This window comes from Monodelphis domestica, chromosome 5 (assembly GCF_027887165.1).
Source record: "Monodelphis domestica isolate mMonDom1 chromosome 5, mMonDom1.pri, whole genome shotgun sequence".
NCBI classification, from domain to species: Eukaryota; Metazoa; Chordata; class Mammalia; order Didelphimorphia; family Didelphidae; genus Monodelphis; species Monodelphis domestica.
Genome location: NC_077231.1, coordinates 4,422,887 through 4,449,948, shown reverse-complemented (window position 1 = coordinate 4,449,948; position 27,062 = coordinate 4,422,887). Strand labels below are relative to the sequence as shown.

The following is a 27,062-nucleotide window of genomic DNA, read 5'->3' as shown; positions in this document are numbered from 1 at the left end:
ACCAGCTGTTTGCATCCCAGGGGCACAGGGGCTTCATAAATGTTTCTCCATTAGAACAGAAGCTCCTTCAGGAAAGGAGCTGTTTCACTTTTGCTTTTGGGTTCCCAGCCCAATACAGTGACTGGCCCACAATAAAAGCTTGTTGAAAGGAGCGAGTGCACGTATGCTGGGGAGGATTGTCATTCTTTGTACCTCTAGAACTTAGCTCAGAACCTGGTATGTAGTAGGTGCCCGATAAGTGTTTGTTGAGGGAATGAATGCATGAATGCACGAAAGACTGGGCTGCCTCAGGAGGGGGTGGACTCAGTTTCCTCTTCCGTCGGGCGGGGTCGGGGGAATCCGGGTTCTGTGAGCTCCCGCTAAATGCGGGCCCCACCCAAGATTGGGGACCCTGCCGAGAAGGCTCAAGAGGCATGGAGCGAGCTCCCCGAGAAGTCGAGAAAGGGGGCGGGGCGGGGCGGGGCCTCCCGGGGGCGGGGCGTCGTTTGGACAGCTGGGAGACGCCGGAAGGAAAGCCGCGCGGGCGCTGGAAACGTCCAGAACGCGGTGGGACCAAGCAGCCCAGAAGGAAGCGCTGGGACGGAGAGGCGGGGCCGCGGAAGGGGCGGGGCTGCCTCGCTGTGAAGTGGTGGTGGCGGTGAAGGGGGCGGGACGAAGAGGGAGCCCGAGGCTTCAGGAACGGGCGTGGAGGGAGCGACGGCTTCACGCGAAGGCGGAGGCGCTCCTCAGGCGGCGGCGGCGATGGCGGGCGGCTGCGAGGGCGGCGAGGACTACCAGGCGTTCGTGGCACTGCACGGGCCGGCGCTGCGAGCCTCCGCCGTCCCTGAACGCTACTGGGGCCGCCTCCTACACAAGCTACACCGCGAGGTGGGGGCGCGGGGCCTTTGGGGGAGGGGCGGGCGAGCCGGGGGAGGAGCCGAGGACCCCCGCGGTGGAGGGCGGGTCCCCAGTGCACGCACGCTTAGTAGGCGTCCGCTGTGTGCGGCGGGCCTACTCCCGGCCCTCCCCCAATTAGGGTTCCCTCGGGATGAGAGAGGAAGGTTGGAAGGTTGGGGGCGACGGACTGGGGTTTCCCTGGAAGTCCGAGGTGGGGCATCAGTTCCGTTGCTGGGAGCAGCCCTAGGAGAGCCCCTGAGCCTGGTCCTGGGTTCTAGGGAAGCCTGGGGTAGTGCGGCCTGAGGGCCTGCAAGGTCCCGCCCCGGACCCCACGTGCTGCTGGTGGGGGACCGGCCGGGGCCAGGACCGCTGCCCCAGCATTAGCCCCTGCGTGGGGCCGGAGACACCCCACCCCGGTTGGTCATTTCAGTTCTTCCTGCCCTCGAACAAGTGGCTTCCTCCCCGGTCTCCATTTGCTGGGAGCTAAGCGACCCCTTGGGGTCCACGTTAGGGCCTGGGCCGGCGGCTTTGGGGTAAAATCCGGCCCCCGGAAAAGGAGGCGGAGCTCCTCGGGGAGAATTGGGGTCCGCGGGCCCTTTAATGGCACCCCTTCCTGAGCTCCCGGGTATCCCCTGCCTCACCAGGCCTTCGGGAGGACCGCGGGAGAGGACGTGCCCGCAGCTGTTTAGACGGAAGGTGGGGCAGAGGCACGTTCAGGCAAGGCAGGGCGGCCTCTCTTGGCTGCCCAACAGGCTCTGTGGGCTCTCCCGGGTGCGTCTGCCTTCTCTTATAGAAACTGACAGGGGACCGCGGTTGCCCCCCCAAACCCCCGCCTTATGGTGGGAGCAAGGGGACCGATGAGGTCTGGGGGAGCCGGGGTTACCAAGTCCTACGGAAGCCGGACCCCCCCCCCCCATTGACTTGTGTGGAAGCGGGATTGATGCTTCTGGGTGTCCCTGATTCTACCCTCTAAACTGGCTGGGCTACCCTTCAAGTGAGGCAGCGGGCACCCAGGAAGAAGCCGAGGCTGGGGCGGGCCAGGTCCCGACCTCCTCCAAGCTTTAGGGGCGAGAGGGTGGCCTGGCCCTAACGGGCTCCCCGACCCTCCGGTACAAACTGCACAGCCTTCCGTTCCTCCTTTTCTGGTGGGCTTCCGCGGCAGAGAGCTGGTTTAGGGCCCTGGGATGCAGCCAGATTCCTTCTAAAAGCCTCTCTGCAAAGGTGTCTAAGAGGATTAATTACAGTAATTGCACTGGTGACTCACTCCATCCACATTTACAAATAAGACCTTGTTCCTCTTGAGCAGCTATTCTTGGCCCCTTGGACTTGCAGGAAGATTCGGGAGGGAGCTGGATTCGAATCCCACCTCCTGCTCTGCTTGACTGGTTGGCCCCTGAACCTGGCTAAAGTCCGGACCAGCTGCCTCCCAGGCTTATCCATGCCAGGATGTGGTGATGGGCGGGAAGCCTCTGCCAACTTGCAGAAGGTCGGGCAGCTGGTAGGCCAGGCTGGGGAGATCCAGAGCCCTGGAGAGAGTCCCTCCCCAACAATCAGAATCTGTGGCCTGGCTCAGGCAGTGACTTGTCTTATTGAAGCTCGAGGCAGAGTGCACGGAGGTCCGAAATGGGAAGCCTTGGAGCCCTGGGCAGCGTCCGGTGACCTCCCCTGGGAAGGGAAGAGGGGGGACATGATTCTGGTCTTCAGACATTGGAAGGGCTCTCTGGCTCAGACGCAGGGAGATAGATAAGGTGCTGCTTTGGAAGGGAAGCAGGCAAAGGCCCGGCTTCTGGACCTTCAACTAGATGATAAAACGCGGTTAGAGACATGCAAATCAGAGGAATGAGCCAGATAGGAGAAACCAGAAGGAGCACAAAGCTGCGGTCTGGTGTTTGATAAGCCCCAGAACTTAAGGTACTTGGGGAGGGCTGCGGCCTCTTTGGTGAGGACTCCTGGGATGGTCTTATCCAGGTCCTTGACAAAATGGTCTTGGCTGAGCTGCATTTATAAAGTACCTACTGTGTGCTAAAGGCTGGAGATAGCCACGGCCAGTGGGGGGTGGGGGGATATTTTCTCACAGTCCAATGGGAGAGACAACATACTAACCACTGCATAAACTAAAGGAGGCCGGCTCAGATAGGAATGCACTCAGCCAGAAGGCACCAAGGGCCTGGGAAAGGGCTCCTGAATGACGGAGGGCAGGGCAGGCTTGGTGTACCCTGATAAGACTTGATAGCAGGTTGTTTCCTGGGCTTGGATTTCTTCCGCATCTTCTCCTGCTTCCTCCACTTGCATGATAGCTAGGGATATAGCGTCCTCTCTGAGGGAGGCCAGCGTCCCTGCTCTCCCAGAGCAGGCAGAAAGGGTGCCTGGGAGCCTGGTAGAAAGGTTAGGCTGTAAAAATCAGTCATTCTGGTTGTTCCGGACTTGTTTGAGTTTAACTGACTCGCGTTGAAATCCAGCTCTCCAGTGTGGTGTCTGTGTGACATAACCTGCTCGGGACCCCGGTTTTCTGTACGGTGAGACGGTTGGAATAAACCATCTCCCTCCGTGCTGCCTTCAAACTCTGATCGTCTTTGATCCTCTCTCATGTAGGGGAGACCGTCTGGTCTACTGTCCTTTGACTCGTACTCTTGACTGACTGGTACTTCTGATCTCAGATATTCGACGCTGGCGAGATGTTTGGAATCATGCAAGTAGAGGAAGTTGAGGAAGATGAAGAAGGTGATGAAGAAGTGCAAGAAGAATTGAAAAAGAAACCCAATCCAGGAAACGAACTCTGTTACAAAGTTATTGTGACCAATGAAAACGGGCTGCAAGCAAACGATCCGAATAGGTAGGTTTCCACTTCTTCCTTAAAGCTGGACACTGGAGAATAGGCGTGTCCCCTAAACTGGTACCACCCCATTGGTTGGGGACATTTTCTACTGGTGACCCTTAACCGGTTGGGGGGAGGGGTCTAAATGAAACCATATTTCGTTGGTGTCCTTTTAAACTTCATTTGTCTAGTGGTGTCTCTGTCAGGTGTTAACAGCATACAGCTCATGCTGGAATTGTCAAGAAAGGAGATGATGAAAGATTCTGTTGGGTGCCTTGGGAATACTATCAAGATGAAGATCATCATTGACCTGAATCCAGAAGACGTTTTTTGGGCATGGCTAGGTGAAGGGTGCAGATGCAAGAATTTGAAGTTGGGGATTGTTTCTGGCAGTAAGGTTCTTTAGTTTGGAGAAGATGGGGAAAACTAGTTCATGGAACGTCTTAAAAACCAGATTTCACATGTCTGAAAGGATATTTAGATTGCGTGGTAATGAGCAGCTCCCTTACTTATGGCACAGTCGTGTATTAATGATGATCATTATTAACTTGAGGAAACGCCTTGACTAAAGTTTGACAGAAACATCACTTGTGGCATTTCCTTTTCTGGAGAGATTGGAGAAAAGCTCTGACAGGCAATTTTGTGAGCTCTGCCATTTTCTTTCTTTACTAAGACTAGAGTTCCTCCTTTCCTCCCCTACCTGATTCTGCAGCCTCTGTCCTCCAGAAACGAAACTCAAATATTTGCCTTCCAGCAGCTCCTCCATTCACAGTTCAGAGAAAACATAAAAGGCCAAGGATTGAGATACGGTCTTGACTGCCAGGCTGAGTAATACCCCCTTGTCTGGGTAGGTAGTGAGGAACTTGAAGGCGTTCTGAGGGGGGAGTTCCTGTGACCGTATCTCAGAAAGCTTTGTCTTTCTTTGGTATTATTATTCTGTAGGTGGTTGTCTGGCTAGCAGAGGGGGAAGGCAAGGTTGGCTTGGGGGAGTTTGTTTTCTTATAAAAGTTTTGAGAGTGCTATTTCTTTCTCAATGAATGTCACTTTTAGACTGTCGCATTTTGAAGTTATATCAGCTTCCTGTTAATTAAGGATGAGGAATGAGGGAAGACAAACTTAATACCTTAATTTTTTTTTTTTAAGCCCTTACCTTCCATCTTGGAGTCAATACCATGTATTGGCTCCAAGGCAGAAGAGTGGTAAGGGCTAGGCAATGGGGGTCAAGTGACTTGCCCAGGGTCACACAGCTGGGAAGTGTCTGAGGCCAGATTTGAACCCGGGACCTCCCATCTCTAGGCCTGGCTCTCCATCCACTAAGCTACACAGCTGCCCCCTTAATACCTTAATTTTAAAAAATCAGTGGGAGCCAATGGGAGATGACTGGGAAGAGATTGTTTCCACCCTGGAAATAGAAAGCAATCTTTCCAGAGCCTTTCACCTTGGCTTTGGTGACCTGCCTTCTTTTAGGGCAAGAGCAGCCAAATACAGTCCTTTGCAGACATACCAGTGTGGCCGTCAGCCAGCAAGCACCTACTGTGTCCTAGCAGAGAGCTGGCCCAGAAGCCTTTGAGGCCTGGCTATCTGTCTTGCCTCTGGCACATTGGTTCTATGATTAGGTAATCCTGTGATCTCTCTGCACCCCCAACTTTGCCAATAGACAGAGTTCCCTCGCTTGGGAATTCTCTAAACCAGTCCCTGGGCTTATGGTGAAAGTCTTGGCAGGAAGAGGGAGTTTGGAGGACGGTGCAGAGATTTACTGCAGGAAGAGGAAGAGTCTTGGACTTGTAACAGCCCCAGATCTCAGCCGACAGATGGCCAGTGGCGCTTGGAGAGATAAGCAGTGGGTGTGCTTCCAGCTTGGCAGTTGTGGCTGGGGAAGCCAGAGTGAATGAGGGAGTTTAGAGAAGGGCCCAGAGGGGCAAGTAGAGTCTTGGAGGAGCCCCGTGAGGAAAGGCAGTAGGAAGTAGCCCTTCTGCTCTTGGGGCCGGCACCATGAGTGAGCAGACAAGTGAATGAATGCCTTGAGGGGGAGAGGAGGGATGAAGATGAGTAAAACTGGAAGGAAGAAAGGGCAGCTCAGGATCAAAGGAGACCACAGCAAGATGATGGGAAATTCTTCCTTGTACCCCACCTGCCTTGCCCACAGAGTGGAAGATGGCACTGCCCCTAGGACAGCTTCCCCTGCAAAGGGCCCCCAGTGCCCTTCTTCGAGGCCTTGCCCTGCTCCTGGGTGAGCCCTCCTTAGCATCACCCTTCTGTGGTTTGTGGTGATTCAGAAGAGGGCTCTGCTCCCTCTCAGTTCTAGGTGAATGACGGGGCAGTCACCAGCCCCTCAGGCTGATATGGGGCATGGATGGTCCCCTACGCCCCACCTGGGGTGCTTGGCCTTGGCTTTTCCTTTGCCCTTCCCCATTCCATCTTCATCTCATCTCCCAAAGCCTTTTCCATATTCAGTGTCCCTCAGGGCGAAGTGATGGTCAGTCTTGGGAGCTCAATTGTGAGCCACTTGGGTTCTGCATGACTGCCCTGCGGCCTGACACAGGTTTTGTTTGTTTATTTTGAAGCATATTTCTCATTGACCACGCCTGGACTTACCGCCTAGAGCATGCCCGCCAGCAGCTGCTGCAGGTTCCAGGGCTGCTGCATCGGATGGCCAACTTGATGGGGATTGAATTTCATGGGGAAATTCCAGATGAGGGCTCAGTGGAGCTTGTTTTGGAAGAAATGTGGAAGTACAACCAGACTTACCAGCTCTCCCAAGGGGTAAGATAGACGGAGAGTGAGATGCTCTTTGTTCTAGGTATGGTGGACCATAAGGATGAATACTTGTGCCTTTTCCCTGTCCATAAAGCAGCTACCCCCCCATCTCTCTGTCTTTGTCTGTCTGTCTCTCTTTGTCTTTCTGTCTCTCTCTCTCTCTCTCTCTCCCCTCCCCTCTCTCTCTCTCACTCTCTCTCTCTCTCTCCCCCTCTCCCCTCCCCTCTCTCTCTCCCCTCTCTCTCTCCCTCTCTGTCTCTGTCTCTCTCTCCCTCTCTGTCTCTGTCTCTCTCTGTCTGTCTCTGTCTCTCTGTCTCTCTGTCTCTCTGTCTCTCTCTCTCACACACACACACTCAGGCCCTCTCTACTCCCCCAGTTGAGCCAAGCCATTGTTGGACAAATTGGGGGTCTGGCAATTCCCGTAGGTCTCTATAGTAGCCATCAGCCTGGGTTCACTCAGTGTCTAGACACTGATCAGAGGAGATGAGGTTCCGCCTGAATGCCTCCTTCCCCACCTGACCGATTACACATCTACCCACACCTTAGCTGATGCTTGTTCACCATTCACTATGGCCGCTTCTGGAGCTGAGCCTCTCCTCCCTTCTCGCCAGGCCTCTCCTGGAAACCCTTCCATTTTGATGGGAGGCCTTTATTCCAAGTGCATCTCCTTCAGGAGCCGCCTCTGCCCTCTGCCTTCTGGGCTTGGCTTGGCTTCTGATGTGGAGCCCTTGTCCTGGACTGTCCGTGGCCCCGTCAGAAAAGGAACAGAAGCGGGCTTGGTCTGGGCGTGAGGATCCTGTCCTGTCCCCTCCCTCCACGCTCTTTCCCAAGGCTGCTTCTGATCTGTGATAACAACAGTGGCGTGTGTGCCCTCCGTTCTAGCCGCAACAAACTGCCCGGCTGGGGTCGTTCTTGCAGCCTCGTCCCCCTGCCTAGGGCAGGTTTTGCTCCCGGAAGTGGGCACCGGCACGGCACACCAATAACAGACCATTTGGTTGTGATTGTGAAAAGCTCTTGGAGTGGGATGGGATGCTTCAGCAACCTTCCCGGTGGGCGCCATCTTGCTTCTGTCCCTCAACTGCAGCCTGAACATCACTCGCGGTCCAGAGCAGGGTTTGAATCCGGCTTCGGGTGCTGTCAGCTCTGGGACCCCTTTGGGCGGCGCTTGAGCATCCGCAGGAGCTGGAGAGGGGGCACAAAACCCCTTCTTAATGGGCAGAGGGGATTCCTAGCTGCCACCTCGCATTTCTCCAGTGAGGGCGGCTCCTTCTCGGAAGCTGACAGGCTTAGGAACTTGCCCGGAGCCCGAGGGCTAAAGAGACTTGTCAAAGGTCACACGGCTGGAACCAGCAGCAGGGCTAACATTCAACCCACTATTATGAAGCAGTTTGTTAATGAAAACATGTCAGTGGGTTTTTCTTAAGGCCTCATCACATAGAGGAGGTGCCTCCAGGTTTTGGAGTCTGGGCCTGCAAGGGGCGTACCCTGGTGGACCCTGGGCCAGGCTAGCACACTGGCAGAGTGCTGGGATTTGTTTTGGCCAGGATAACTTTGGGATTGAATTCCAGGTTTAGGCTAGTTAAAGAGAGGTGAGGTCCAGACCCCGCAGTGCAATGAGGGTCTTGAAATAATGTCAGGCGCGCTTAGTGACAAGAGTTGTTGGTGCCCCTCGCCGTGAGAGTAAGCTAGACGAGTGCCATTTAGAAGCATGAGCCCTTATAATGTGCCTTTTATATTCTCTCTGTCCAAACAGACTGCGGAGGAAAAGGTTCCGGTGTGGTACATCATGGACGAATTTGGATCTAGAATTCAGCACGCGGATAACCCAAGCTTTGCAGCGGCTCCCTTATTTTATATGCCTCAGCAGATCGCTTACACGCTTCTGTGGCCCCTGAGAGACCTTGAAACAGGTGGTGAGTCCGCTTTTCCTTACTCGGGTCAGCCCTCAACCAACACTGTGTGCCAGACGCTGAGGATACACATCGAAAAAGGAAACTATCCCTCTTCCCAGGCAGCTTCCTTCTAACGGGGACAGACAAGCACACACAACAGTGTACAGAAGAGTTAAATACTTTGATGGGGATCACAAGGCCTCATACAGAACAAGGTGTCTGAAGTGCATCTGAAGCAAGCATAAAGATGTGCTGAGGCCTAGAGATGGGCAGTCATGTGTGAGGAAGAGAGAACAGCTGACCCATTTGGGTCACTGGGGGGGCGGGGGTGCCAAGCTGTGGAAGGCTTGAAAAGCCTGGCAGCCAGGAGCAGTAGGGAACCATGCTATGATTGGGGAAAAGAGCAATGAGAGGCCTGAGGCAAGGCCATCGGGGAGGAGGCCTCAAAACCGAGGGGCCGCCATAGGAATGAGGAGGACAGAGGGAGAGTTGGCCAGCTGCACTTGTGGACGTGTGGGCTCAGAGCGCGGTCCAGGATGGTCCTGAGGTGATGAGCCTAGGGAGGAGTAGGAGGCACGTTTTCCAGGCAGAAATAGGAAAATTCAGAAAAGAGGAACAGTGTGTCTAGGGAAAGAAATTCGTTTGGTCGAGCTTCGATAATGCCTAAAAGGGCCTTGCTTGGTACAGGACTAGAGCCAAAGAGAGAGATTCTAGCTCCTTGTATAGTCCGGAGACTCACCTGAACTAAGGTGATGGATAGTCAGACTTTGGGAACTGGTGAGTTACCAAGAGGGAAATGAGCCGGCACAGAGCTGGGAGCAGGCAAGGGGCAAATGGCATGAACACCTGGGCGAGAGAAAGTGTCTAGAAAAGGAAGGGGATTGGCCCACAGGTCAGGAAGGCTGAAGACTGAGAGAAGTCCATCAGCTTCAGCAATCTGGACATCTCGGGGGGGAAAACTGAGGTGGCATGATAGGCTGAGGGCATCTTAGGGGGCCTGGCGAGGGAAAAGGTTACCCCTCTGTTGTCAGAGACCAGGGGAGAAGATAAGAGAATGGAAGACAGGATTAAGGCATTTTGAAAGAAGAAGAATGGCAGAAGAAGGAGCCAGTGGTAGGAGTGAACCAGAACTGAAGTTCATTGGGGGAAGAGTGGTCAGAGGACCAAGGATGCAGGAGCAAAGGACGAGGCAGAAGTGACACGGCTCGCTGTTGGATTGGGCTTGGCGAGGAAGGCAGTGGAGCTGAGTAGGGATATTGGCAGGAGAAGATACAGTGGTCTCACTGAGTGTAAAAACTAGGGCCGGGGCCTGATGGGAAATTCTGGTCAGAGAAGGGAATGCCAGGATTTCTTTGTTTCATTTTTTCCAAGCCCTTACCTTCCATCCTAGAATCAGTGTTTCCAAGGCAGAAGAGCAGTAAGGGCTAGGCAACAGGGATTAAGTGATCTGCCCAGTCACCCAGATAGGGTGTGTCTTGTGCCACATTTGAACCCAGGACCTCCCATCTCCAGGTTTGGCTCTATCCACTGAGCCATCTAGCTGCCCCCAGGATTTCTAATGAGGAGAATGGAGTCTTGAGGGGAATGGTAAGCACCAGTGTGTGGCCATCACTTGAGTGTGACTCAGGCAGAGTAAAAGACTTCAGGAGGTTGAGGCACTGGGAAGTTGGGGGGGTTTATGGGGGTACTTCCTCAGGAGCTCTCTCTCTCTCTCATTTCCTGGCCCCTTTGGGGGGGAACCTTCCTAGAATTGTGTGTTGTTGTTTTTTTTGGTCATTTCCAAACATTATTCATTGGAAACAAAGATCATTTTCTTTTCTTTCCTTCCACCACCTCTCCCACAGCCGACTGCGCAATTCCACTGGGTATCACATGTGTTCTTGATTCAAACCCATTTCCATGTTGTTGGTATTTGCATTAAGAGTGTTCATTTAGAGTCTCTCCTCAGTCATATCCCCTCCACCCCTGTAGCCAAGCAGTTGTTTTTCATCGGTATTTTTACTCCCACAGTTTATCTTCTGCTTGTGGATAGTGTTTTTCTCCTAGATCCCTGCAGATTGTTCAGGGACATTGTATTGCCACTAATACCTTCAATTGTGCCACAGTGTATCAGTCTCTGTGTACAGTGTTCTCCTGGTTCTGCTCCTTTCGCTCTGCATCACTTCCTGGAGGTTGTTCCATTCTCCATGGAATTCCTCCACTTTATTATTCCTTTTAGCACAATAGTATTCCATCACCAACATATACCACAATGTGTTCAGCCATTCTCCAATTGAAGGGCAGCCCCTCATTTTCCAATTTTTGGCCACCACAAAGAGTGCAGCTATGAATATTCTTGTACAAGTCTTTTTCCTTATCTCTTTGGGGTACAAACCCAGCAGTGCTATGGCTGGGTCAAAGGACAGACAGTCTTTTAGAGCCCTTTAGGCATAGTTCCAAATTGCCTTCCAGAATGGTTGGATTAATTCACAACTCCACCAGCAATGAATTAGTGTCCCTACTTTGCCGCATTCCCTCCAGCATTCATTACTTTCCTTTGCTGTCATGTTAGCCAATCTGCTAGGTGTGAGGTGATACCTCAGAGTTGTTTTGATTTGCATCTTTCTGATTATAAGAGATTTAGAACACTTTTTGATGTGCTTATTAATAGTTTTGATTTCTTTATCTGAAAACTGCCTATTCATGTCCCTTGCCCATTTATCAATTGGAGAATTGGAGAATTTTTTGTACAATTGATTTAGCTCTTTGTAAATTTGAGTAATTAAACCTTTGTCAGAGGTTGTTATGAAGATTCTTTCCCAATTTGTTGCTATCCTTCTGATTTTAGTTACATTGGTTTTGTTTGTACAAAAACTTTTTAATTTGATGTAGTCGAAATTATTTATTTTACATTTTGTGACTCTTTCTAAGTCTTGCTTGGTTTTAAAGTCTTTCCCTTCCCAAATGTCTGACATGTATACTATTCTGTGTTCACCTGATTTACTTATAGTTTCCTTCTTTATGTTCCAAGTCATTCACCCATTCTGAATTTATCTTGGTGTAGAGTGTGAGGTGTTGATCCAAACCTAATCTCTCCCACACTGTCTTCCAATTTTCCCAGCAGTTTTTATCGAATAGTGGATTTTTGTCCCAGAACCTGGGATCTTTGGGTTTATCATAGACTGTTTTGCTGAGGTTACTGGCCCCAAGTCTATTCCACTCATCCTCCTTTCTCTCTCAACCAGTACTATATTGTTTTGATAACTACTGCTTTATAGTATAGTTTGAGATCTGGGACTGCAAGTCCTCCTTCCTTTGCATTTTTTTTCATGATTTCCCTGGATATCCTTGATCTTTTGTTCTTCCAAATGAACTTAGTTATGGTTTTTTTTAATTCAGTAAAGAAGGTTTTTTTTGGTAGTTCAATGGGTATGGCACTAAATAAGTAAATTAATTTGGGTAGGATTGTCATTTATTATGTTAGCTCGTCCCACCAATGAGCAATCAATGTTTTTCCAATTGTTTAGATCTAGTTTTAGCTGTGTGGAAAGTGTTTTGTAGTTGTGTTCATATAGTTCCTGTTTGTCTCGGCAGATAGATTCCTAAGTATTTTATATTGTCTAGGGTGATTTTGAATGGTATTTCGCTCTCTACTTCTTGCTGCTGAAATGGGTTAGAGATATATAGAAAATGCTGATGACTTATGTGGGTTTATTTTGTATCCTGCAACTTTGCTAAAGTTGTTGATTATTTCGAGTAACTTTTTGGTTGATTCTCTAGGGTTCTTTAAGTAAACCATCATATCATCTGCAAAGAGTGATAGCTTGGTCTCCTCATTGCCAATTTTAATACCTTCAATTTCTTTCTTCTGTAATTGCTACTGCTAGTGTTTCTAGTACAATGTTAAATAATAGAGGTGATAATGGGCATCCTTGTTTTACTCCTGATCTTATTGGAAAGGCTTCTAGTTTATTCCCATTGCAGATGGTGTTTGCTGATGGTTTTAGATATATACTGTTTATTATTTTTAGGAATGGCCCTTCTATTCCTATGCTTTCTAGTGTTTTTAATAGGAATGGGTGTTGTATTTTATCAAAGGCTTTTTCTGCATCTATTGAGATAATCGTGTGATTTTTGTCAGTTTGCTTGTTAATATGGTCAATTATGTGGATGGTTTTCCTAATATTGAACCATCCTTGCATTCCTGGTATGAATCCTGCCTGGTCATAGTGGGTGACCCTTGTGATGACTTGCTGGAGTCTTTTTGCTAGTATCCTATTTAGGATTTTTGCGTCTATATTCATTAGGGAGATTGGTCTATAGTTTTCTTTCTCTGTTTTTGACCTGCCTGGCTTTGGGATCAGTACCATGTTTGTGTTGTAGAATGAATTTGGTAGAACTCCTTCTTGGCCTATTTTGTCAAATAGTCTGTTTAATATTGGGATTAGTTGTTCTTTGAATGTTTGATAGAATTCATTTGTGGATCCATCTGGACCTGGGGATTTTTTCTTAGGGAGTTCTCTGATGGCTTGTTCAATTTCTTTTTCTGAAATGGGGTTGTTAAGGTAATGTATTTCTTCCTCTTTTAGTCTAGGCAATTTATATTTTTGTAAGTATTTATCCATATCACCTAGATTGCCATATAATTGGGCATAGTAGTTTTTAATGATTGCCTTAATTTCCTCTTCATTAGAGGTGAGGTCTCCTTTTTCATCTTGGATACTGTCAATTTGGTTTATTTCTTTCCTTTTTTTAATTAGACTGACTAGTACTTTGTCTATTTTATTTGTTTTTTCAAAGTACCAGCTTCTAGTCTTATTTATTAAATCAATAGTTCTTTGACTTTCAATTTTATTAATTTCTCCTTTGAGTTTTAGGATCTCTAGTCTTCATCTGATTTTTAATTTGTTCACTTTCTAATTTTTTAATTTGCATGCCCAATTCATTGACCTCTGCCCTTCTTAATTTGTTAATATATGAACTCAAGGATATAAATTTCCCCCTGAGTACTGCTTTGGCTGCATCCCATAGGTTTTGAAAGGATGTCTCATCATTATCATTTTCTTCAATGAAGTTATTAATTGTTTCTATGATTTGTTCTTTAACTGGTTTTGGAGAATCGTATTGTTTAATTTCCAATTAATTTTCGATTTACCTCTCCATGTTCCCTTACTAATTATTATTTTCATTGCATTGTGATCTGAGAAAGTTGCATTTATTATTTCTGCTCTTTTGCACTTGTTTGCAATGTTTTTATGCCCTAATACATGGTCAATTTTTGTAAATGTACCATGTGCTGCAGAAAAGAAGGTATATTCCTTTTTGTCCCTATTTATTTTTCTCCACATGTCTACTAACTCTAATTTTTCTAAGATTTCATTCACTTCTCTTACCTCTTTCTTATTTTGGTTTGATTTATCTAGTTCAGATAGAGGAAGGTTCAGATGTCCCACTAGTATAGTTTTTCTATCTATTTTGTCCTTGAGTTCCTCTAGTTTCTCCTTTAGAAATTTGGATGCTATGCCATTTGGTGCATACATGTTGAGTACAGATATTTCCTCACTGTCTATACTGCCTTTTATCAGGATGTAATTACCTTCCCTATCTTTTTTAACTAGATTTATTTTTACTTTGGCTTTGTTGGATATCATGATTGCGACTCCTGCCTTCTTTTTGTCAGTTGATGCCCAATAGATTTGGCTCCACCCTCTTACTTTTACCCTATGTGTATCTACCTTTCTCATATGTGTTTCTTGTAGACAACATATGGTAGGGTTTTGGACTCTAATCCACTCTGCTATTTGCTTGCATTTTATGGGTGAGTTCATTCCATTCACTTTCAGAGTTATGATTACTAGCTGTGTATTTCCCAGCATTTTGATTTCTGCTCCTTTACCTGCCTTTTCTTCTTTCACTATTTCCTTCTATACCAATGTTTGCTTTTGAACAGTCCCCCTTGTTCCCACCCTTATTTTACTTCCCTTTCTACCCCCCTATTTATCCCCCCCCCCTTATTTTCCCTGTAGTCTTTCTAAAATTAACCCCCCCCCGCTCCCTCCCTCTCTTGTACTGCTTCCCTCCCCACCAGACCGTTTGTTACCCTTCTACTCCCCTATAGGGTGCAAATCTATTCTCTGCCCCCAATGGATTGGATTGTTTTTCCCTCTTTGAGGCACTTTCAAAGTACGTAAAAGTTGAGTATTTCCTGTCTCTGACCTCTTTACCCTTCCAGTGTATTGATGTTCTCCCCCCTCCCACCATGAGCTTCTTTATGACATATAAATTTACCCCCATTTGTTTCTTTTCCCATTTCTTTTAATATTAACCTATTTTTTAAGCTCTAGTTATATATATATATGCATACTCATGCGTATGTATTTTTGCATGCATATATCTATATACCTATTTATGTCTTGTCCTTTCATCCTATACAGTTTGTTGCTGTTCCCTCTAAGTATACTTCTTTTTGCTTCCCAGCTAATAACAACAGTTTTTAAGAGTTACCAATGACCTCTTTTCTTATAGGGATACATATCATTTTAACTTATTGAGTCTCTTAAAAATTTTTTTGTTTTTCTTTTTTTCCCTCTTCTTTAATTACCTTTTGTTGATTCTCTTGAGTTCTGTGCTTGGACATCAAATTTTCTGTTCAGGTCTGGTCTTTTCTTTACGAATTCTTGAAATTCTTCTGTTTTGTTGAATGACCATACTTTCCCCTGTAAGAATATAGTCAGTTTAGCTGGGTAGTTGATTCTTGGTTGTAGTTCCCTTGCTTTCCGGAATATCGTATTCCATGCCTTTCTTTTTTTTTCAGTGTGGATGCAGCCAGATCCTGAGTTATCCTCACTGTGGTTCCTTGGTATCTGAATGACTTCTTCTTGGCAGCTTGTAATATCTTTTCTTTGGTCTGATAGTTCTTGAATTTGGCTATAACATTCCTGGGTGCTGTCAGTTGGGGATTAAGTACAGGAGGTGATCTGTGGATTCTATCAATCTCCACTTTTCCCTCTTGTTCAAGGATTTTGGGGCAGTTTTCTTTAATAATTTCCTGTAATATAATGTCCAGGCTTGTTCTTTTGTCATGGTCTTCTGGTAGGCCAATAATTCTTAAATTGTCTCTCCTTGAACGATTTTCTAAATCCTCTGTTTTGTGAATGAGATGCTTCATATTTTCCTCAATTTTTTCATTCTTTTGGTTTTGTTTTATAGTGTCCTGCTGCCTTGTGAGGTCGCTCGATTCAAGTTGTTGTATTCTGGTTCTTAAAGACAGGATTTCATCCTTAGTTTTTTGGTCGTCCTTTTCCTTTTGGTTGGATTTTCTTTGGAGGTCATCTTTCATCTTCTTCACCTCATCTTTCATCTGCTTTGCCTCATCTTTCATCTCCTTTGCCTCATTTTCCAGCTGGTTGATTTTGGCTTTCAAGACACTATTTTCTGTTTCTAGATGACTTATCTTAGTTTTTAAGTTCTTTTCCCAATTGTCTTCAGCCTCTCTTAATTGTGTTTTGAATTGCATTTTGAGTTCTTCCAAAGCCTGTATCCAATTCGCTGGGACTTCTGATTTTTCCTTTGCTGGGTCCTCCCCTCTGTTTCATTCGCTCTTTGCTCATTACCTGTGCAGAAGCTGTCTATTGTAATTTCCTTCTTTTTCTGTTGTTTGCTCGAGTTTACCCCTTCTTTGCTCCCTGTATTTGGCTGTGCTCTTGTTCTTCTCATTTTGTTTTGGTTTGGGGGCTGTCAGTCTCCCCTCTTGGAGCTTTGTCAGATCTCTTGGTACAGTCTCTAGGGGAGAAATGTTAGCTTCCCTGTCCTCTGGAGGCTTTTGATTGGATTGAGTTCAAGTGGGTTGGGCTGTATGTGGTATGAAGCTCTGAGGCTCTGAAGACTCCTGGAAGGCTGGGCCGCCCAGGCTCTCTCCAGTTCTCTCCAGCTGCTTCTCCGCTGTCCCCAAGTGCCTTTGCCCGCCTCCCTAAACTCTGAGGAGTTCTGATGGGATTAGGTTCAACTGGATTGGTCTGGATGAGGCAATGGTGAGACTGGAGCCTGATGGAGGGACCCAGCCATGGCCCTGTCTCTCCCTGGCTTCCTCCCCGCTGTCCAAGCTGGATGCTCCGAGCCCGGCGCCCCGCTGCTCCCAAGGTAGACCCTGCAAACCAGCACCTTTGCCCGCTCAGAGGTTCCCGCTGCTGCTGGGGGCTCAGCCCTCTGGGTTGTGGGGGAGGGGTCCTGGGACCTTCCCTCTGCCTTCCCCTTAGCCCTGAGTATTCTCAGATTCCGGCTTTTGGGGGGCGTACCTTTTGATTTGAGTCCAGAAGGAGGGTTCCCCGCTTCTGTCCTGTTGTTCAGCTTGAATTTCGGTGCCCCAGGAGCATTCAGTCTATCGGTAAGGGAGGGTCTTCCACGAGGTCTGAACTTTTGCTGCTTGCTAAGCTGCCATCTTCTAGAATTGTGTTTTTAAATGCATTTGTTATGAAGGAAACCATCTATGCCATTTTCCCCAAAGACCTCAGTTTACAGGAGGGGCGGGAAGGGACAGCTTTCCCCCAAGTTGGTTATTATTACGGGGTGCAGGGGAGATGATGGTTGACGAGAGAGGAGCTTGCTCTCCTTGGGTCCCCTCTCCCCCCTGCCACCCACTAACCCATGTACCTTGTCACAGAGGAGGTGACCCGGGACTTTGCCTACGGGGAAATGGACCAGCTAATCCGGAAATGTGTGTTGCTGCCCTGGGTTCCTGCAGACGTGCTAGACATCAGCTCCTCCACCCCCGAGCCGTCAGAGGAACACTACCAGGTAGGGTGGTGGCAGCCCCAGGAGCAGAACGGGACTGTGGGAGACAAGGCTGGATTCAGCCAGGCCCCCCTCGGCCTCCCCAGGCCTTCTGGGGGCATTCTGTGTAGCGCCCCTTTGCCTCTCGCACACTCCCGGCCCTCTCGCCTTAGCCTTGCCAGTGAATGGGGCAGAGGTGCCCCGCCAGAATAGTGAGAACAACACGGGCCTTGGAGTCAGCCAGGCCACACTGAGCTTCGGTTTGCTCACCTGTACAATGGGAATATCAGTAGTGTCTGCCTCCCAGGATTCTCATGTGGCTTCCATGAAATAGTAGCTATAGGGTGCTTTGCAAGTTTAAAAAACGATAAATGCTGTTGGGGTGCCATTCAGGAGGGACCCCAGTAAACTCCTTGTGTCCTTGGGCTATCTCCATCATGAGGCCATAGGATCTTGAGTTGGAAAGAGCCTGAGCCATGATCGATGCCAAGGGGTGCATCACCTTTTTTAATGTTCTGGGCCCTTTGGGGAAGCCTATGGACCCCTGTTGGAATAATGTTTTTTAATGCGTCAAATTAGATTAGAAAGGAAACTAGTTCTATCAAGATTCTATTATCAGAATATTTTAAAGTTCGCAGGCCTCAGATTAACCCCAATCTAGTGCAGCTCCCTCCTCACCAAGAGAAAAGGCTGACCTCTTCTGAGGTCACCTAAATAGTGTCACCTCAGCAGGATTCGAACTTGGGTCCATTCTACCCCTGAATCTAGTGTTCTGTCCCATCAAGAACCATGAAATGTGAAGATCGGTCAGAAGACTGATGCCCATCCAGCCAGGCAAAGAGCACACAGCCCTTTAGAGAGGGCTTCCTTCCTGGCAAGCCTGTGGCATTGGAATCGTTTCGTGGGTAAGGAGCTCTTTCCTCCTGTATCCACGTGCTTGTTCTCGTTAGCGTCTGGGCTGTGTGACATGAGAGAGACCTTCCGTCAGCCTGGAGCATTGCTTCTTGGAAAAGCCCAGAATCCATTGCAAAGAGCCCTGGCCTGGCAGCGAGGCCCCTCGTCCCTGGTCCCACCCCGTCCCCGAGTGTGGGGCCTTGATAGAACCGATCCCGGCTCGTTCTGCAGTAAAGTAACACGGGTGACCCCTAACTTGGGGCCACAGACCCCTCCGTGGGGGGAGCTCTGCCACGCTCTCGGGCTCGTTTTGTCCGTGGGCGCTGTGGCGTCTGACTTGGTGGATGTTACAGCAGACGCGAGGTCTGCAGGTCCTTTACCCTCCTCGTCCTGGAAAGGGCCGCACATGGCGAGCTTGGGTGGTTTCCATGTCTAACGCTGTTCTGAGGTTCTGGCCCCCGGATCTCCCAGCCCCCTCATTGTGTCGAGATAGCTGGCCCTTTCCCAAAGGCCACCATCAGGCCATCTCACAGAGGGTCCTGAGCTGGGAACCCTATTCAGAGAGGCAGAGGGGCACCAGGCCACCTCCCGACTTCTGAGCCCCAGCGCAGAGCTCCAGGCTCTCCTGAGAGCTCACGGGTGTCCCTGCTGGGTGTTTTGGAGTTCGAGTCCAGTGAGGTCAGGGATGCTGTCGTCCAACCAGGAGATGTCAGTGCGTCCCAGTCATGTGACCCTGGCACTTAGCCCCCGTTGCCCAGCCCTCCCTGCTCTGCTGCCTCCATCCCAGGACACCATATCGATTCTAAGATGGAAGATACGGCTGGGAAAAGAGCGTGTCCGTGCAGGCGAAGGCGGAGTAAGTGGCATTTCACCCCGTCGGCATAGTTGAGGGAGGAAACGGCGACGACCCCCCCTGGAGCCCGGCACCAGCCTTCTCCCTCCAGAAGAGGAGGACCCAGTGGACAGCCATCTTCAGATCCGGGAAAGACCATCATGGAGAAGAAAATTCAGTTGGGGGTTGGGGGAGGGCTGGAGGAAGAGCAAAGACCGATGGATTGAAGAGCCAGCTGAAAGCAGGGTTGCCCACTGGCTGCAGACACTGTTGCCAGGAGCAGGACACAAGCGGATGGGAGAGAGAAGAGGAGGCCGAGGCCCAAGAGCTCCAGTGACTTACCCCACCTCCTACAGGGAAGGGAAGAGAAGCGTGTGGAGGTCACCTGGGGCCTCTGACCCAAGTACGGGGCTGCCTCCAAGAGAAGCCGCCTGCCCCATTCGCCAACTGACCTCGGGCTTACATTGAGGCCTGGGCCAGCACGTGCTGGGAGGTAGGGAGACACCTCCTAGCCACTGAGGGTCAGGCGTGAGAACGCTGACGCAAGAAGGGCCTTTCGGCATGTGTGGTTATTTAGTCGTTTGGGGGCACGGCCTCCTTTGGGGTTTTCTTGGTGGAGACACTAGAGTGGTTTGCCGTTTCCTTCTCCAGCTCGTTTTACAGATGAGGAAACTGAGGCCAACAAAGTTGAAGTGACTTGCCCAAGGTCACACAGCTAGTCCGTGTCTGAGCTCACATTTGACCGTAGGTCCTCCTGTGCCGCCTAGCTGCCAAACACTAGAGAGCATATCTAAATGGAAGCCCAGGGTCTGAGAGGCTTCTTCATTCGAGTTCTCCCTCTCGGCGTCTCTTCTCTGGGCCTTCCCCTTCGTGCTGCCTGCTTTTCTATGCAGAACAAGTCCCCCACGCCAATAAAACGTATATTCCCAGTTTGCCAGAGCTTGGCAGGATCTGAGCGAACGAAGCCCTGCACTTCAAGTAGCTTCTTAGTTTGAAAGCACTGGCGGGTGGAGGAGGGAGCCGTTTCTTTTTGTCTTTTCCATTAAGGCCGCTCACCTGCTGCTTCAGTGTCAGTTCTAAGGCGGCGAGCACGGGGCTCAGGTGATTTGCCGAGGCCAGGCTTGGACCCCGAAGCCCCCCTCCCGCCCCCCTCCAGCCCCGGCTCTCACTCGGCTCAGCTGCCCCAAGACGGTGGATTGGTGCCATAAAGGGCTTGAATGTCGTGTGTTGTGGTCCAAGGGTTTTTAGACTACAGAAACGCAGAGCTCTGGCTTTGAGAGCTGTAGAAACTTGACCGAATGTTAAAAGGGTCCCTTGTTCATCTTCTCTGTGCGTATTCTGTTTCCTCCCAGGCCATTTTAGAGGAGAACAAGGAGCAGCTTCCCGTAAGGATAAGGCCACCAGCTTACCCCAAAGATCACATATTCAGGTAGGCCATTTCTTCCTCAAATCACCCAAGAAAGCACCCCCCCCCCTCGTTTTTTCCTGACATGGAAAGAGCCTTTTCGTCATCGCGTCGTCCCCCTCCAGTCTGGCATTCTGAGGGGGGAGCAGCGCTTCATTTCCAGGGACGTTGCAGACGGGGCAGCCGGAGAAGGAACGGTCTGGAGCCAGCCAGGAGGGTTTCCCTTACGATGTGTTTGTTCGGGACTCCCAAAGGAGCCGGTTATGTTGAAAAAGAATTAACAGAGGGTTCCCCGACCCCGGATGACAAGCAGCCACCGTGGGGGGGCTGAATTCTGCCAGTATTTCCGCTGTTGCTGGCCCCTGGAGAGGGGCCCCCTCCCTGCTCTTGAGACCATTCTTCTCCTGAAATTCGGCCTCTTCATTTCGGGCTTTATGGCGGATTCATTCAGTCGCACGGCATCCTGGGCATCGGCGTCGCCTGACCCTGTTAAAGGAGAACGAGGCGGCCCTGGATCTAATGCCGCCCCCTCCGTGGGGGCCTCGTTCCAACTTAGCCTGGAGAAACTCCCCCAGACGGGGCTTCTCTCCGAGACACGCCAGTGCAGGGCCAAGTGCTAGGGAGACAGAAAGGCAAGACGTCCCGCTCTGAGGGGGCCTCCTCCGGGGAGGGCCTGCGAGGATTCTGGTTCTGTCTTGGTGGGAGCACCTCCTGCGGGGCATCTTACTCTGCATTGCGGGGAGAGAGCAACAGGCCTGGGGTTGGGAAGACCCGGCTTCCAGTCTGGCCTCAAATACTTCTCGCTGGGTGACCGGGGCAGCTCAGCCCATCGCCTGGCCTTGGCTGCTCTTCCCCTAGAGTTGATGCAAGAAAGGGATCGTTTTGTTGCTGTTCTGCCTGGCCAATGGGCTTGTGAGGGACCACGCCCACGGCTTGCCTGCCGCAAGGCCCTGTCCAGAGGCTTTCCTCGGTCCCTGAGGCAAGCTGGAAGGAGCCCAGGGCAGCTGGGGGGAGGTGCGGGCCAGGGCGCCTGTGTGCCCAGCGTCTGCCCTCGCTCTCTGGGCCACGTGGGGACAGGTTGGTTGTGAAGCTGCGCAGACGTGAGCCCGGTCCGGGCAGAGGGCGGGCAGCGCGCTCCAGCACGGGGCAGCCTTCACGTCGGGCGTCCTGCGGACAAGAAGACTCCACCCAGCGGGCCCAGTTGTGAGGTCAGAACGTGGGGCAGAGAAACCCGCATTCGAGGCTCCGTGGCACCCCGATGCCGCCAGGCGCTCGGTGTCCGTGGCCGCCCCTCCATGCTCCCGCCATCTCCGTCTCGCTGGGACGCCCTCGGGAGAGACCTGGGCTCTCACAGGACGGAGCTCCCTTGACTCGCAGCCCGGCGGCACGTGCCCCGCTCGGGGTTTGGGGGTCCGACTGCAGGTTTCTTAGAAGCATAATCAGAGGCCAGCTTGCCGGAGAGGCCCGTTACGAGAAATGGGCACGAGAAGACGGAGCGAGGCGCACTGCCCCCCGACATCCTGGAGGGGCGCTTTGTGGGAAGAGAGACTCGTGGCCCCGGGAGGTCCCCCACTAGGTCCGGGTCAGGACAGGGGCCTCTCCTGAAGGCTTGGGGCTATTGGAAAGCCCAGGGGTGGCCCCCGTCACTGCAGGTAGGCGAGGTGAGGCAGAAGGCACCTCTGAGAAAGTCATGGAGAAGAACCGGGGATGAGGCCGGGGATCGGAGGGATGGCCTCGCCCTCGCCCGGCCTCCCTCCCTCCTCTGGACGGGCCAGGCCCTGGCGGGAGGGCGGCCTCGGGCCTGTGTTGGCTCCGGCCGCCCCGATCACAGTCAGTCCTGGGGCCGCATTCAGAGAAGCCCAGCCTGGCAGCGGGGCCTGCGGCCCGGGCCGGAGCGCTGAGGCGGGTCCAAGGCTGCTCTTGAGCCGGCTCAGAGCCCCACGTGCTCCCCCTTCTGTTTCCTCCCAGGGTTTACACGGACCTCCAGCAAGTGCTCAACAACCTCAGCCATCCGCGGTTTCAGTTCACCACCGTAGAGGCCGAGGCCGACATCCTCTACAACTTCTCCCACTTCAAAGACTACCGGTACGACCCGTGGCCCCCCGCCGGTCTCTGGAGCCGGACCGGCTTCTGCCTTGGCCGGGGGCTCTGTAAGCGCTCACGCCCTCTCCACATCGCCCCCCGGGCGAGCCTCGCCTTCCTCCCTAAGACGGGAGTGGGAAGGGGGCTGCGAAACGCTGGGGACTCGGCCAGCGAGTTGTTGTCCTCGTTGCAGGAAGTTGAGCCAGGAAAGGCCTCGCGTGATGCTGAACCAGTTCCCTTGTGAGAACCTCCTGACGGTGAAGGACTGCCTCGCCTCCATCTCCAGGCGGGCGGGGGGGCCGGAAGGGCCTCGGTGGCTGCCCAGGACTTTCAACCTCCGGACCGAGCTGCCCCAGTTCATCAGCTACTTCCAGCAGCGAGAAAGAAGGTGAGTCGTGGCTCGGGGTGGGCCGCAGGGCTTCGTGCCCCCAATGTCGGCCTTGGGAGGCTCTGCCGGGCGCTAACGGCTCGCCTGGGAGGCAGCGTCCGGAATTGGGCCTCCTTGGGAGGAGGCCGGGCGTGCGGGCCCTCTAAGCGAGGCCGCTTTTTCACAGGGGAGAAGATAACCACTGGATATGCAAACCCTGGAACTTGGCTCGAAGCCTGGACACACACGTCACCCACAGTCTCCACAATATCATCCGGCTGCGCGAGAGCTCCCCGAAGGTCAGGCGCGGGGGGCGCTCTTCCGGCCCCACACGATTCTTGGCCGTCGCTGGACGTTCGGCCTCCAGGCTCCCCGTCCTGGCTCCGGTTGGGTTTGGAGGCCTACACACCCGAGCGCGTGGCACTCCAAGTCCCTCCGCAGCCCCCATGGAGAGGGGAAGGAACGCGGGCTCTGCCCCGAGAGGCGCAGATGTCCCTCGTGACCCCTCGCTGGCCTCCCACCCAGTGCCCTTTGGTAGAGATGGCTCCTGTGACCGTGGGGAGCTTCCCAGGGGGTCTGCCAGCCGGGTACCCGAGCAGACATCCGTGTTTGCTCTAGATGGGAGGAGAAACTGAGGTTCGGGGGGGTCCCTCCCGTGAGCCCTCTTCCTACGGCGATCCTTGTCTTTGCCGGCGCTGCCCTGGGGGAGGCCGGGGGCACGGCACGGCTCTCCTTAGCGAGCCTGCCGGGCCGGGGCTCAGCGCGCTGCCCGTTGTGTCCCCGCACCCAGGTGGTCTCCAAGTACATAGAGAGCCCCGTCTTGTTCCACCGAGAGGACGTGGGCATGGTCAAGTTTGACATCCGCTACATCGTGCTGCTGCGCTCCGTCACGCCCCTGAGGCTCTACATCTACAACGTGTTCTGGCTGCGATTCTCCAACCGGTAATCAGGGGGCCTCGGGGGGAGGCCGGGAGGCCGGCGGGGCACTGGCTGACCGCCCCGACCTTCTGTGTCTGCCCCAGGCCCTTTGCGCTCAATGACTTGGATGACTATGAAAAGCACTTCACGGTGATGAACTATGACCCGGACGTGCCTCTGAAGCAGGTGAGAGGGCCGCCGGGCTTAGACGCCAGTTCGGGGTTAGCATGGAAGAGAAGGCCGCCGGCCCGTGAGGGTTCCCCTCTGGCGGTCCCTCCCAGCCATCGCCACAGCCGTGTGAGGCCTGGGGGGGGGGGGGGAGCGTCTCGGGGGCCCAGTCAGACTTGGGATTCGGGTCAAGGCACAGGATAGCCTGAACCCACAGAGGGCCTCGCAGTCCAGGGCAGGGCAGGCCTCGGGGGCCTGGGAATGCAGCCAGAGAAGCAAGACTTGACTGGTGGGCGCTGAGCGTACAAGGAACATGTGTTCCTCCAGCACGGATGGGAGGGAGCCGGCAGGAAACGGAGTCAGGGGCAGCCGCTAAAGTCCTGGGTGAGCAGGTGAGGGTGAGAGTGTGCGGGGCCGCGACACGAGGCGGAGCGGCGTGGCAGGCGCCAGTGCCGGCAGCAGCGGCCCTCCCTGAGCGTCCAGCCTGGCCGGGCCCTCGAGGATGGGGCAGGGGAGGCCTCACAGGGGCGCTCTGTTCTAGGTTCACTACAATGAGTTCATCCCGCTGTTCGAGAAGCAGTACCCAGAATACCCGTGGGATAGCGTGCAGGTGGGTGAGCCTGGATCGCTGGCGGGGGCAGGCGGGCACCCTGGGACCTCGGCCCATTCAGTGGCGCACAAACGGAGGCTCCGGGAGGGATTAAGGGATTGGCCAGTACACAGCTGGTGCCAGCTGGGTGACTTCGGTATGTGACGCGGTGCTTGGCACGGAAGCGTCCGCATAGTCCTCGGGAACCGGAAGCCGTGGGTGCCTTGTGGGGCTCCGTGCCCGCCGTCTGTGGCCCAGACATCCCGCCCTTTGGTCCTCGCGGCAGCCCACTCAGTGAGTGGGGGGCGGGACAGGGAACAGAAGGAGCCTCTCCCAAGAGGCTTGGGAGAGAGCATCCTGGTCCCCCCAGGAATAAAAGCAGCAGGTTCCCAGCCCCTGAGGCAGTAACCTGCCAGCCTCAAAGCCCCTCACTGGGCCTTTCATGGCCCCAATTCCAGGGTGCCCAGGCCCCCCCATCCTTGAGCTCTTGTGCCCGCCTTCCCTTCTCAGATCGAGATCTTCAAAGCATTCACCGAGCTGTTCCAGGCGGCCACTGCCAAGCCCGCACCCCTGGGCATCTGCGACTACCCGGCGTCAAGAGCCGTGTATGCCATCGACCTCATGCTGAAGTGGGACCACCTTCCTCCTCCTCACAGTAAGAGAGAAGCCCCTCCTGCTCCCCCTCCCCGGGCAGTTCATGCCCTCTCTCAGCCCTGGGCCTTTGCCCCGTGCCAGGCTGGCATCATCTCAGTAGAGGCTCTGACACTTGGGAGTCTGTTGGGGGCTAGAGGGCGAAGGGCATGCGGGCAGCCACTCGCCCAGGGTTAGACAGCTAAATGTGGGTCCCAACCTCGGGCGGGGGGCTCCTGCCAGTCTAGCCAGAAGCAGGGCTGAGGGGCCGGGGAGAGGCTTGCCTGAGAGGCTGGCCCTTGGATGGGGCTCGTGGAGGGCCAGCGGGCAGGGGAGCCGGGTCAGGATCCAGGAGGGGAAGGACAGGAATCGCTTTGGCCTCCGCATTGACGCCAGCCTCGGGGGGCACCTCTGGGAGGGCCGAGCTCTCCGGAGCCTCTTTTCCTCCCATCAGACGCCTACTGAGCCTGTAGTGGGCACCTGCCGTGTCGGGGCCCTTAGCGGGGAAGGGGGCGGACGTGGGGAAAGCGTCTGGCCTTGAGGAAAGTGGGCAGACGCGGCCCTGGACAGAAATGGGGACGTCGGGGAGAGAGGAGGGTGTCAGGTTGGGATGGAGGTGCGGGCAGGACGTCCATCCTGAAATGGCAGCGACCCCCGAGGCCCAGCGGCGTCAGTGGGGGGGCCGTCAGGTAAAGCGGGGCCTCGGGGTCACCCACTTGTACCTAACCCCAGGCAAGAAGGTCATGCAGCCCCAGATCCTGGAGGTGAACTTCAATCCCGACTGCGAGCGGGCCTGCAAGTACCACCCGAGCTTCTTCAACGACGTCTTCAGCACCTTGTTCCTGGACGAGACAAAGAATTGTCACGTGACTGGCCTCGTCTAGGGGCCCTTTCCCCTCCCCCAGCTGCTGCTCTGCCAAGCGTCGTCCTCGGCAGAGAAGAGAGCCCCACCGAGAGGCCGCTGGCTGCCTCCGCTCTGCCCGGCCTGGAGCGCTCTGTGCCTGTCCGTCTGTCCCTCTGTCTCTGTCGCTCTCCCCTTCGTGTTCACTCTGATGCTGAAGGCCGTCCTGCCGGCACCCCCTCAAGGGGGACATCTGTGAGGGATGTGAGGCTCGGGGGCCTTGCAGCATCCAAACGGACGCCTCTTACTCCGCATGTCTGTCTGCGTCTGTCTATCCTGGGGCAGCCACCACCACCACAGAGGGGGCTTCGGGCGACCATGTCCCTCCCGACTGTCCGTCGGGCCCACTCACTTGGCAGCAGGAAGCCGTCACCAGCAGGCTGTGCCACCACCGTGTTTCAGTCCCCGCGTAAAGGACTGTTTTTGCCAAAGAACCTTTTGCTGGGCGGCCCTGGGTCTGCGTGTGCTTCTGGCCCCCTGGGCCGCCCCGCACGTCCCACAGCTGTTGGGCTCCGGGTGGTGCTCGTAGACCCGTTTTACAGATGAGAAGACCGAACCGAAGCTCCAGAGCGGGCCGGCATCGGGCCCGCCTGCGCCCGGCACCCCTCGGGTTCTCTGTCTCCCGAACCATAACTACTTTTTAAAGTCACTTGTTTGTAGAAGGCTTCGCAAGTCTCCTTTTCTAGCCGCGCTCCCACGGGGTGTGGCAGAAGGCCCTGGAGCTGGGAGCGAGCAGGGCGGCCTCAGTTGGCCCCCAGCAGAAGGGAAGTGATCTGCTCTCCCCCCTTCCTGCCCTGCCCGTTGGGCAGCTCGCTCCCTGCTGAATGAAGTCACCTTCCTCCCACTGCTTAGGTTTTCTGGGAGAAAAACGATCATTGAATGTATTGGGCCCCTCCTGCTCTCCTCCTCTGGGAGAGCCCTTCTTGGCCACGATTTCCTCCTCACAATAAAATGCTGCTTCCTGGTTGAGCCATCCTTGCTGTTTCATGGGGCCTCTGAGTGCAGATGGCAGCCCGGCCCAGGGCCCCATCCTCTGGGGTACCAGGACAGCAGGCAGACCCAGGATGCCCCCTCCCCCTCCCCACACCAGCCATTAGGTGCCCAGCAGGCACAGGATGAGGCCCCACCCCCACCCCCCGCTCTTGCACAAAGAAGCACACCCAGGGCCGAGGCTTGTGTGCAGGGAGA

The 27,062-nt window shown here is 53.2% G+C and overlaps 1 protein-coding gene across 4 annotated transcripts; it reads left to right on the top strand.

The window, feature by feature from the left end:
- Nucleotides 1-482: 482 nt before the first annotated feature.
- TTLL12 (tubulin tyrosine ligase like 12) lies at nucleotides 483-26,843 on the top strand. Of its 4 annotated transcripts, none has more exons than XM_001369838.4 (14): nucleotides 483-867; nucleotides 3,534-3,709; nucleotides 6,256-6,454; nucleotides 8,202-8,361; nucleotides 16,979-17,112; nucleotides 20,167-20,243; nucleotides 22,188-22,304; nucleotides 22,495-22,689; nucleotides 22,856-22,967; nucleotides 23,459-23,610; nucleotides 23,691-23,772; nucleotides 24,296-24,364; nucleotides 24,854-24,998; nucleotides 25,706-26,843. In XM_001369838.4, the coding sequence occupies exons 1-14, from the start codon at nucleotides 742-744 to the stop codon at nucleotides 25,855-25,857; spliced, it is 1,896 nt and encodes a 631-aa protein (XP_001369875.1). In that variant the 5' UTR covers nucleotides 483-741; the 3' UTR covers nucleotides 25,858-26,843. The 4 variants fall into 4 exon arrangements, with proteins under 4 accessions (XP_001369875.1, XP_007502853.1, XP_056653468.1 ...); XM_007502791.3 differs by lacking the exon at nucleotides 483-867 and adding an exon at nucleotides 945-1,087; XM_056797490.1 differs by lacking the exon at nucleotides 483-867 and adding an exon at nucleotides 1,152-1,647.
- The last annotated feature ends 219 nt before the right edge of the window (nucleotides 26,844-27,062 follow it).

Bases quoted from the DNA above. Each gene is read 5' to 3' on its own strand.
- TTLL12 (XM_056797490.1), top strand. From the start codon at position 1,477: ATGGCACCCCTTCCTGAGCTCCCGGGTATCCCCTGCCTCACCAGGCCT. The intron at 1,648-3,533 runs GTGCGTCTGCCT...TTCTGATCTCAG, and splicing joins GGCTCTGTGGGCTCTCCCGG to ATATTCGACGCTGGCGAGAT. The intron at 23,611-23,690 runs GTAATCAGGGGG...TGTCTGCCCCAG, and splicing joins TGGCTGCGATTCTCCAACCG to GCCCTTTGCGCTCAATGACT.